The 12,846-nt window shown below is 48.8% G+C and overlaps 1 protein-coding gene across 1 annotated transcript; it reads left to right on the top strand.

Annotated features, from left to right (window-relative positions):
* Positions 1 to 821: 821 nt before the first annotated feature.
* Positions 822 to 10,515, top strand: LOC144677674 (homeobox protein Hox-C10-like). The gene is given in 3 exon segments (XM_078537703.1): positions 822 to 1,641; positions 10,219 to 10,466; positions 10,468 to 10,515. Coding segments are annotated over 3 exon segments (1,116 nt in total).
* The last annotated feature ends 2,331 nt before the right edge of the window (positions 10,516 to 12,846 follow it).

The raw sequence follows: 12,846 nt of genomic DNA, 5'->3' as shown, positions 1-12,846 counted from the left end.
GTGTGTGTATATAGATAGATAGATAGATAGATAGATAGATAGATAGATAGATAGATAGATAGATAGATAGATAGATAGATAGATAGATAGATAGATAGATAGATAGATAGATAGATAGATAGATAGATATGTATATATCTATATAAATACCAGATTTCTTTTTTTTAATTGGTTTAGTTTGAGTTTCCAGAGTCAGATTTAAATTAGAAGACAGGACAGGTAGAGGCAGCAGTAGTACAAAGTGCCTCTGTTCTGTTTTGAGTGTGTGCATATATATATATATATATATGTATAAATATGTGTGTGTGTGTTTGTAGTTGGAGCACGGCTGTTGAAAGCCTTTCGGGCCTGGGGCCCGCACTTCCCCGCCCTCCCCGCTAGATGCCGCCCTTACTCCACCGTCCCCGGGCTTGGCGCCCAGCCACCTTGACCCAAGTGACGTCACTAGGGCTCCAAGCGTCAAGGCCACTTTCAGCTTTCATTGGTCTGCCTCCGCACGTGGGGGCGCCCTGCCGCGTCCAACTTCCTCCCCACATGCCCCACCCCCCCCCTCCCCCGTCCCATCACCATCCTCCTCCTCCTCCTCACCCCCCCTCCCCTCTCTCCTCAACCAAACCCAACCACCCCCCACCCCTCCTCCACCCTAAGTGAAAAAAGATGCATCTATAATATTCTGTTGCTTATTTATTTTTGCCCCCCTCCTCCCCACCCCTTCCCCACTAACCTCTCCCCCCTTCCCTTCCCTTCCCCCCCACCCCCCAACCCCCACCCACCGGTTCTGGGAAGATGTCAGCCCACAGGAGCTGCAGGTCTGCCTGAAAATGTCATGCCCCGATGAGGCGGTGACCCACGCTTACATGATGGACCCTTTGCCCGGCCTCTGCAGGGGCGAGAGTGCCGCCGGCTGCGCGGGCTCGTACCTGGCGGCGGCGGGCGGGGAGTTCGGCTGTGGGGTCCGCCGCTGCCCCCTGCTCTCCGGCCTGTCCAAGCGGGGCGAGGTCAGCAGCCTGGCCGGCCCTTACCCTTACCGCTCCCAGCTCGAGGGCTGGTCTGACGTCGCCAGGGGCTACCGGATCGACCAACCCGTGGTCAGGTCCCTCAAACCCTGCTCGTTCCACGCCCCCGCCGCCGCCGCCGCCGCCCCCGCCGCCCAGGAGGAGAGCTTGCGCTGCACTTACGCCGGTGCGGAAGGCGCGGGCAAGCGGGCGGCGGCGGCGGCGGGAGGCGCGCCCTTCCGCCGCCCGGCGACGGACCCCGCGCCCGCCGACGGCGAAATCCCGGTGCCCGGTTACTTCCGAGTCGGCCCGGGTTACGCCGCTCTCCCGCCCCCCGGCCGAGCGGACGGCCGCTACGCTCCTGCCTTCCAGCCGGCGTCCAGCCTTGGCGTTGATGCCAGACCGGAGCAGGGCGGCGCCGCGGGAGGCCGAGCGGGAAGCGGCGGCGGCGGCCCTTCGGAGGTTTTTACCGACAACCCCCAGCCCGGTAAGGGCGAGACCGGCGGCTCGCAAGACCCCGCCGAGCCGGCGAGAGCGGCGGCGGCGGCGGATCCGGAGACACCGGGCGCCGGGGAAGAGACAGCGGAGACGTTGACTACCGAAGAACCCGAACCGGCTTCGGAAACCTCAGATAATGAACTTAAAGGTAAAAACTGAGGTGAGGTGGGGTTGGGGGATGGGGGGAGGGGAGGAGACGGGTGGGGGCTTTGGTATGAATTCAGTGTTTAAAAAAAAATCCACAATTGCAATTAAAAAATGAAACGAAAATATCCGTTAAGGCGCCAGAGAGAGAGGGAGAGACAGGGAGAGAGAGAGAGGGAGAGACGGAGAGAGAGAGAGAGAGACAGAGAGAGAGAGAGAGACAGAGAGACAGAGAGAGACAGAGAGAGAGAGAGAGACAGAGAGAGACAGAGAGACAGAGACAGAGACAGAGAGAGAGAGACAGAGAGACAGAGAGAGACAGAGAGAGAGAGAGAGACAGAGAGAGAGAGGGAGAGTGAGAGAGAGAGAATCCGTTTGATTTCACTTTCAAGGTCATAGTGTAAATGGTTTTCTGTTTATCTCTCTCTCTCTCTCTGTCTCATTCCTCTCCCTCTCTTTAATTTGAATTTCGATCTCTTTGATTAACCCGCGAGTGTGTATATATATATATATATACGTATATATATACACACACACAAATATATATATATATATCTGAACCACATTAAAATAAACTGTAGCCTTCGACTGTCCAAAACTCACCAAGGGAGCTTCAGAGACATAAATTCTGAATTTAAAATCTGAAAAATGTTATCCTCCCTAACCCCTCCTAACACACACACAAACCCTAACACACACACACACACACGCAAACACACACACACAAACACACGCAAACACACACAAAAACTCAGACACCCACAAAAACACACACACACACAAACACCCACAAAAATACACACACACATACACAAAAACACGCACACATACACGCAAACACACACAAAAACTCAGACACCCACAAAAGCACACACACACGTACAAAAACACGCACAAAAGCACACAGACACATACACAAAAACACCCACAAAAGCACACACACACACACAAAAACACCCACAAAAGCACACACACACACACAGAAACACGCACAAAAGCACAGACACATACACAAAAACACACACACACACATAAAACACATAGGCACACAAAAATGCAGACACACACAAAAACACACACACTCACACACAAAAACTCGCACGAAAGCACACAGACACACACAAAAACACACACATACAAAAACACGCACAAAAGCACACAGACACATACACAAAAAACACACACATGCACATCAAACACATAGACACACACAAAAATGCAGACACACACAAAAACACACTCTCACTCACACACAAAAACACACACAAAAGCACACAGACACATACACAAAAACACATGCACACGCAAAATCGCAGACACACACAAAAGCACGCTCACGCACAAACACACACAAAAGCACACAACACACGCACACGCAAAACACACACACACACACACACACAAACACTCAAAAACACTCACGAAACACGCCCGCACACAAATACACACGTGCACACGTACACAAACACACACACACAAAAGCACAAAGATACGTACACAATAACAGACACAAAAACACACACAGGCAGCCACAAAAACACCTACTCACACTCAAAAACACACAGGCACGCACGAAAAAACCTACTCATCCACACACACAAAAAACACACACACACAAATACATATAAAAGCACACACACAAAAACACACACACACACACACACACAAAAATGTTCCTAAAAACAAGAGAATCCTTGAGCTCCCACAATCTATAGGGACTGAGACGCCGCGCCGAACGAACGCGCTCCTTAGGGCACTAACCGCATCTGCAAATGCACCCTCACGAATAAATGCGACTAGAATTTTAAATTAAAAAAACACAGATCCCCAAAATATCCCTCGCCACTTAACATACACCTGGAGAAATGATTCGAGACGGTTGTTGAATGGTGTGCGAGAACGATGCAGACAAATGCAGCGCGGCCTGTAAATTCTACAGCGGTTCCCCGTTTCTATTTGATTGCAATTTAATATATATATGTTTTTTAGGGGGAAAAAAAATCATTTCATGGTGTTGAAATTTATCGGTTCCCTGGGCAGTATTTTTTTTTAGATATATATATATATATTTGCCCTACGCCAGTTTTTGCTGTTCATATTGATTGCGGGGGGACAAAATGAGTTCAGGACAGAACTTAAAAATCAGCAAATTCAGTGGGAGTAAGAGGCAGGAGCGTAACTCGTGTATTTTATATATATATATATATACATAGGTACAGAGACAGAGAGAGAGACAGAGAGGGAGAGAGAGAGAGACAGAGAGGGAGAGAGACAGAGTGAGAGAGACAGAGAGCGACAGAGAGACAGAGCGAGAGAGAGAGACAGAGAGAGAGACAGACAGAGCGAGAGAGAGAGAGAGAGAGGGAGAGAGAGAGACAGAGAGGGAGAGAGAGACACAGACAGAGAGGGAGAGAGAGAGACAGAGCGAGAGAGAGAGACAGAGCGAGAGAGAGACAGAGAGAGAGACAGAGAGAGAGACAGATAGACAGAGAGAGAGACTGAGAGAGAGAGACAGACAGAGAGAGAGAGAGAGTTAGGCAGAAAGAGAATTCTTCGTGTGGAGTTGACGTTAAATCCTCAGTTGACCGCAAAACAGCAAGGAGATTAAAACATACGCAACACACACACACACACACACACACAGAAAGCTCCGGCGTCGGTTCGATAGTCCCGGTCAAGTGTAAACTTTCCATTTCCGATCGCGGCCCAGCCGCCTTTGGGAGAGAAGGCGAGATCTCGACAGTTGCACTGGAGTGTTATTTCTTTAAGGGCGTGCATTGCACTGTTCACACGCACACACTCACTCACATACACTCTCGACACTCACATACACTCACATACACTCTCACACACCACATACACTCACATACACTCTCTCACACACTCACATACACTCTCACACACTCACATACACTCTCACACACTCTCACACACTCTCACACACTCACATACACACACATACACTCCCACACACTCACATACACACACAAACACTCTCACACACTCACATACACTCTCACACACACATACACACACAAGCACTCTCTCACACACTCAAATACACACACACACTCTCTCACACACTCACATACACTCTCACACACTCACATACACTCTCACACACTCTCACACACTCTCACACACTCACATACACACACATACACTCCCACACACTCACATACACACACAAACACTCTCACACACTCACATACACTCTCACACACACATACACACACAAGCACTCTCTCACACACTCAAATACACACACACACTCTCTCACACACTCACATACACTCTCACACACTCTCACACACTCTCACACACTCACATACACACACATACACTCCCACACACTCACATACACACACAAACACTCTCACACACTCACATACACTCTCACACACACATACACACACAAGCACTCTCTCACACACTCAAATACACACACACACACTCTCACACACTCACATACACACACAAACACTCTCTCACACACTCACATACACACTCACACACTCACATACACACACAAACACTCTCTCACACACTTAAATACACACACACACTCTCTCACACACTCACATACACACACAAACACTCTCTCACACACTCACATACACACTCAAATACACACACACACTCTCACACACTCACATACACACACAAACACTCTCTCACACACTCACATACACACACACACTCTCTCACACACACATACACTCTCACACACTCACATACACACACACTCTCTCACACACTCACATACACTCTCAAACACACTCAAATACACACACAAACACTCTCTCACACACTTAAATACACACACACACTCTCTCACACACTCACTCACATACACACACAAACACTCTCTCACACACTCACATACACTCTCACACACTCACATACACACACACTCTCTCACACATTCACATACACACACACACACACACATACACACACGCACACACACACACTCTCACACACTCACATACACGCACACACACACACACACTCTCTCACACACTCACACACACACTCACTCACACACACACACTCACACACACACATTCTCTCTCTCTCACACACACACATACATTTTCTCTCTCTCACACACACATACACACACACACATACACAGAGACTCACACAGACACACACTCTCTCACACATACAAACACACACACACATACATTTTCTCTCACACACACACACTCACACACATATACACACTCTCTCTCTTTCTCACACATACAAACACACACACACACACTCACACACACTTTATTTTTTGTTGTAAAAATGCAATCTCGTGGCCATCCGGTTCCCAACCGGCCCCTAGTCAATATTTATCCTTTAATCTGAGACAGAGAACGGACAGAGAAAGTAAAAATCACCTCTCTCCCTCTCTCTCCACGTCAACACTAACAAATTAAACTCGGCGGGATGGGTGGCGAGGTTGGGAGTGGGGGGGTGGTGGACGGGAGGTGGGAGCGAGGGGGTGGGGGTGGTGGACGGGAGGTGGGAGGGAGGAGGGGAGGTGTGGACAGGAGGTGAGAGCGAGGAAGGGGGGTGGTGGACGGGAGGTGGGAGCGAGGAGGGGGGGTGGTGGACGGGAGGTGAGAGGGAGGAGGGGGGGGTGGTGGACGGGAGGTGGGAGCGAGGGGGGGTGGTGGTGGACGGGAGGTGAGAGGGAGGAAGGGGGTGGTGGACGGGAGGTGGGAGGGAGGAGGGGGGGGTGGTGGACGGGAGGTGGGAGGGAGGAGGGGGGGTGGTGGACGGGAGGTGGGAGCGAGGAGGGGGGGTGGTGGACGGGAGGTGAGAGGGAGGAGGGGGGGTGGTGGACGGGAGGTGGGAGCGAGGGGGGGTGGTGGTGGACGGGAGGTGAGAGGGAGGAAGGGGGTGGTGGACGGGAGGTGGGAGGGAGGAGGGGGGGGTGGTGGACGGGAGGTGGGAGGGAGGAGGGGGGGGTGGTGGACGGGAGGTGAGAGGGAGGAGGGGGGGTGGTGGACGGGAGGTGAGAGGGAGGAGGGGGGTGGTGGACGGGAGGTGGGAGGGAGGAGGGGGGGGTGGTGGACGGGAGGTGGGAGGGAGGAGGGGGTGGTGGTGGACGGGAGGTGAGAGGGAGGAGGGGGGGTGGTGGACGGGAGGTGAGAGGGAGGAGGGGGGGGTGGTGGACGGGAGGTGGGAGGGAGGAGGGGGGTGGTGGACGGGAGGTGAGAACGTGGGGGTTGATTCGTGGGAGGATCACAGAGAAGCAGCGAGTATTTCAGTTGCAATTTGTAGGGAAATTTACTTTAAATAACAAACACCCCAAGTCCACTTTCCACCCAACTTTTACATTTAGCTGAAAGTTGAACATTTTGTGATCTCACTCACGTGCTATCGGTATTACCTTATTTTTTTCTCGAGTGTATCAGCTTAAAATGCCTATCCATCTATCTGTCTATCTATCTGTCTGTCTATCTATCCATCCATCTATATCAATCTATATCTGTCTATCTATCTATTTATCTATCTATCTGTCCATCTATCCATCCATCTATATCTGTCTATCTATCTATCTGTCTATCTATCCATCCATTTATATCTACCTACATTGGTCTATCTATCTATCAATTTATCTATCTATCTATCTATATCTGTCTATCCATCTATCTGTCTGTCTATCTATCTATCTGTCTGTCTATCCATCCATCTATATCTATCTACATTGGTCTATCTATCCATCAATTTATCTATCTATATCTGTCTATCTAGTCATCCATCTATATCTATCTATCTATATCTGTCCATCTATCCATTCATCTATATCTATCTATCTATATCTGTCTATCCATCTATCCATCTATCTATCTATCTATCTATCTATCTATCTATCTATCTATCTATCTATCTATCTATCTATCTATCTATCTATCTATCTATCTATCTATCTATCTATCTATCTATCTATCTATCTATCTATCTATCCTTCTATCTAGATCTATCTATCTATCTATCTATCTATCTATCTATCTATCTATCTATCTATCTATCTATCTATCTATCTATCTATCTATCTATCTATCTATCTGTCTATCTGTCTATCGATCAGCCATCTATATCTATCTATCTATCTATCTAGATTTATCTATCTGTCTATCCATCTATCCATCCATCCATCTATATATCTGTCTGTCTATCTATCTATCTATCTATCTATCTATCTATCTATCTATCTATCTATCTATCTATCTATCTATCTATCTATCTATCTATCTATCTATCTATCTATCTATCTATCTATCTATCTATCTATCTATCTATCTATCTATCTATCTATCTATCTATCTATCTATCTATCTATCTATCTATCTATCTATCTATATCTATCTACCTATCTACTTATCTATCTATCTGTCTATCTATCTATCTGTCTATCCATCCATCCATCTATACATCTATCTATCTATCCTTCTATCTATATCTATCTATATCTATCAATGTATCTACCTATCTACCTATCTATCTATCTGTCTAACCATCTATCCATCCATCCATCTATATATCTATCTATCCTTCTATCTATATCTATCAATCTATCAATCTATCTACCTATCCATCTATCTGTCTGTCTATTCATTCTTCTATCTATCTACCAACTATCTATCTATCCATCTGCCTGTCTGTCTATATATCCATCTATCTATCTACCAGCTATATCTATCTATATATGTCTATCCATCTATCTGTCTGTCTGTCTGTCTCTCTCTCTCTATCTATCTCTCTATCCATTAATCAATCTATTTTTTAGAATCAATTTATGTCTGTCCATTATACTATCCACACTCTGTCTCTATCTGTCTCGACCTGTCTACATTCCGCCTGTCTCTGTCTATCCCTCCCTGCAGATGGAAATGACAGACTATTTAATCGCTTTAGGCCTCGGACACCGGAGTGATTAACCTCAACTCCAATTTCTATCTTCCCTCGCCCTCCCGCGTCTCTCTCTCTCTCTCTCTCCACCCGTTTCTCTCTCTCTTTCTCTCTCTCTGTCCATTTCTTTCCCCGCTTTCTCTGTCCGTGTCCCGCTCCCCCTCTCGCTCAGGTTTAACAGTTGGCTAATTGCAGGGCTAAATGTTAACTAGAATTGGCGCTTAACTCGCGTTTGAACGGGCGATGAATGGGAGGGGGGCGCGCAGTTGGGAAATGTAGGAACATAGATCAATGGGCCTTTAGGGAAGGAAATCTGCCGTCCTTACCCGGTCTGGCCCGACACGTGACTCCAGACACACAACAATGTAGATGACTCTTAAAATGCCCTCTGAACCAGGGCGATTGGGGATGGGCAATAAATGCTGGCCTAGCCAGCGACGCCCACATCCATCTATGGTCTATCTATTTCCTTCCTGAATATATTCAGTGACCGGGACCTCCACAGCTTCCTGAGGTAGAGAATTCCACAGGTTCACCGCCCTCTGAGTGAAGGTGTTTCTCCTCATCTCAGCCCCAAATGGCCCACCCCCTATCCTGTCCACGACTTTCCCCCTCTTTCTCTGCCCGTGCCCCGCTCAGAGCTGGGCTGAGAGAGGGAGGGAAAGAGAGAGAGAGAGAGGGAGGGAGGGAAAGTGTGAGAGAGAGGGAGGGAGAAAGTAAGAGAGGGAGGGAGAGTGTGAGAGAGAAAGGGAGGGAAGGAGAGAGAGAGAGGTGGAAGAGAGGGTGAGAGAGGGAGGGGGAGTGAGAGAGGGAGGAAGAGGGAGTGAGAGAGAGAGTGAGTGAGAGAGGGAGGGAGACAGTGAGTAAGAGAGGGAGGGAAAGAGTGTGAGAGAGGGAGGGAGAGAGTGAGAGAGAGAGGAAGGGAGAGAGGAAGGGAGAGAGGAAGGGAGAGAGGGAGGGAGAGAGGGAGGGAGAGAGGGAGGGAGAGAGAGGGGGAGAGTGAGAGAGGGAGGGGGAGAGTGAGAGAGGGAGGGGGAGAGTGAGAGAGGGAGGGGGAGAGTGAGAGAGGGAGGGAGAGTGAGAGAAGGAGGGAGAGTGAGAGAGGGAGGGGAAGAGAGAGGGAGGGAGAGAGTGAGAGGGAGGGAGGGAGAGAGTGAGAGGGAGGGAGGGAGGGAGAGTGCGAGAGAGGGAGGGAGGGAGAGGGTGGGAGGGAGGGAGGGAGGGAGAGAGTGGGAGGGAGGGAGGGAGGGAGAGAGTGGGAGGGAGGGAGGGAGAGGGAGAGAGGGAGAGGAAAAGGGATGGTGAGAGGGAAGGAGTGTGAGAGGGAGGGAGGATGAGAGGGAGGGAGGGAGGATGAGAGGGAGGGAGGGAGGGAGGATGAGCGGGAGGGAGGGTGAGAGGGCGGGAGGGTGAGAGGGAGGGAGGGAGGGAGGGAGGGAGAGGGAGGGAGAGAGGGAGGGAGAGAGGGAGGGAGGGAGGGAGGGAAAGAGGGAGGGATGGTGAGAGGGAGGGAGGGTGAGAGGGCGGGAGGGTGAGAGGGAGGGAGGGTGAGAGGGAGGGAGAGGGAGGGGATGGCGGGGGGAACGCATAACCGCACGCCCCCAGGGGCAAAACCATTTTCATTTTATTTTGAAACGTGACCACCGACTCCTGGTGCTCTCCGCAGGGAAGATCAAGGGCGAGGGCGCGGGCGGCAACTGGCTGACGGCCAAGAGCGGCCGGAAGAAGCGCTGCCCTTACAGCAAGCACCAGACGCTGGAGCTGGAGAAGGAGTTCCTCTTCAACATGTACCTGACCCGCGAGCGCCGCCTGGAGATCAGCCGGAGCATCGACCTGACCGACCGACAGGTCAAGGTCTGGTTCCAAAACCGCCGCATGAAACTCAAGAAGCTGAGCCGCGAGAGCCGCGTCCGGGGGCCGGACCAGCAACTTTAACATTTCCCAGTCCCCCACCCCACCCTGAACTTTATTTAAATTAAAAAAAAATAAAAATAATGATGATAATAATAATAATAATAGCGAGGGAAAGGCTCTCGTGGAAGCTGACAGAACGATTGTTTATTCATTTGTTTGCACTGAGATGGAGAGAGAGAGAGAGAAAGAGAGAGAGAATGTTGTATCAAATGAGCCTATCCTGTTTGGGTAACTCTATGTTCAATGTTAAGGATAGGCGTGTACAAAATGACTTCAAGTCCTTGTGTGTGTGTGTGTGGGTGGGTGTGTGTGTGCATGTGGGTGTGTAGTTTAATCCACTTGTTAAACGTTTAACTTATTATACGTGCCATAAAAAATGTAATGTCTTATTTTCGTTTCGTAAATGAATTAAAGAATATATATATATATATATACACACACGACGAAATAAGAGCCCTCTGCCCGCCTTCCAGGGGACCTTTGTTCTGGACGTTTTTCGAGACGTGACAAAAATTCAATTTTAAAAGATCAATCAATCAATCAATCAATCAATCAATCAATAAAAATAAAGACTGACCAGAGATAATGACGCCCGTCGTGTTGAAGAGAGGGGGGTGCACGAAAACGCCAGTCTGTTGGTGTCATTAAACCGATGATCGTGTGTGTGTGTGTGTATGAGAGATGGGGATATTGAGTGTGTGTATAAGAGAGAGAGTTATTGAGTGTGTGTGCGTGTATGAGAGAGAGAGCTATTGAGTGTGTGTGTGTGTGTGTATGAGAGAAAGAGTTATTGAGTGTGTGTGTGTGTGAGAGAGAGAGAGTTTTTGAGTGTGTGTGTGAGAGAGAGGGGGTTTATTGAGTGTGTATGTGTGTGTGTAAGAGAGAGGGATGGGGATATTGTGTGTGTGTATGAGAGAGAGAGTTATTGAGTGTGTGTGTGTATGAGAGAGAGAGTTATTGAGTGTGTTTCTGTTTGTGTGTATGAGAGAGAGTTATTGAGTGTGTGTGTATGAGAGAGAGTTATTGAGTGTGTTTCTGTTTGTGTGTATGAGAGAGAGTTATTGAGTGTGTGTGTGTGTGTGAGAGAGAGAGAGGGGGGATTATTGAGTGTGTGTGTGTGTGTGAGAGAGAGAGGGGGGGTTATTGAGTGTGACTGTGTGTGAGAGAGAGGGGGTTTTGAGAGTGTGTGTGAGAGAGAGAGACAGATAGAGAGGGGGGTTTTTCAGTGTGTTTGTGTGTGAGAGAGAGAGTGAGAGAGAGTTATTGAATGTGTGTGTGTGTGGGGGAGAGAGAGAGAATGGGGTTATTGAGCGTGTGTGTGTGTGAGTGAGAGAGAGGGGGGGTTATTGAGTGTGAGTGTGTGTGAGAGAGAGAGGGGAGTTTTGAGAGTGTGTGTGTGCATATGGCTCAGAGAGAGAAAGTCAGAGAGAGGTGGGGATATCGAGCGCGTGTGTGTGTATGAGAGGGGGGGTGTTATTGAGTGTGTGTGTGAGAGAGAGAGGGGGGTTTATTAAGTGTATATGTGTGTGTGTGAGGGGGGTGTTATTGAGTGTGTGAGAGAGAAGGGGGGGTTATTGAGTGTGTGTGTATGTGAGAGAGAGGGGGGGTTATTGAGTTTGTGTGTGTGTGTGTGTGAGAGAGAGAGAGAGAGAGGGAGTTATTGAATGTGTGTGTGTGTGTGTGTGTGACAAAGGGGGTTTATTGAGTTTGTTTGTGTGTGTGAGAGAGAGTGAGAGAGAGAGAGGGTGGGTTATTGAGTGTGTGTGAGTGTGTGAGAGAGAAGGGGGGGGTTATTGAGTGTGTGTGAGTGTGTGAGAGAGAAAGGGGGGTTTATTGAATGTGTATGTGTGTGTGTGTGTGTGAGAGAGAGAGAGAGAGGGTGGGTTATTGAGTGTGTGTGTGTGTGTGCGAGATAAACGGGGTTTATTGAGTTTGTTTGTGTGTGTGAGAGAGAGTGAGAGAGAGTTATTGAATGCGTGTGTGTAAGAGAAAGGAGGGGTTATTCAGCGTGTGTGTGTGTGTGTGAGTGAGAGAGAGATTGGGATATTGAGGGTGTGTGTGTGTGAGAGAGGGGGGTTTTGAGAGTGTGTGTGTGTCAGAGAGAGACAGGGTTATTGAGTGGGTGTGAGTGTGTGAGAGAGAAGGGGGGGGGGGTTATTGAGTGTGTGTGTGTGAGAGAGAGAGAGAGGGGGGTTATTGAGTTTGTGTGTGTGAGAGAGACAGGGGGTTATTGAGTGTGTGTATGTGTGTCTGTGTGACAAAGGGAGTTTATTGAGTTTGTTTGTGTGTGAGAGAGAGTGAGAGAGAGTTATTGAATGTGTGTGTGTGTAAGAGAAAAGGGGGGAGGGGGGTTATTCAGCGTGTGTGTATGAGTGAGAGA

The sequence above is a fragment of the Cetorhinus maximus genome, unplaced genomic scaffold (assembly GCF_964194155.1).
Source record: "Cetorhinus maximus unplaced genomic scaffold, sCetMax3.hap1.1 HAP1_SCAFFOLD_2853, whole genome shotgun sequence".
Lineage (NCBI taxonomy): Eukaryota > Metazoa > Chordata > Chondrichthyes > Lamniformes > Cetorhinidae > Cetorhinus > Cetorhinus maximus.
The sequence above is the reverse complement of the archived record's forward strand: the minus strand, read 5'-3'. Positions and strand labels throughout refer to the sequence as shown.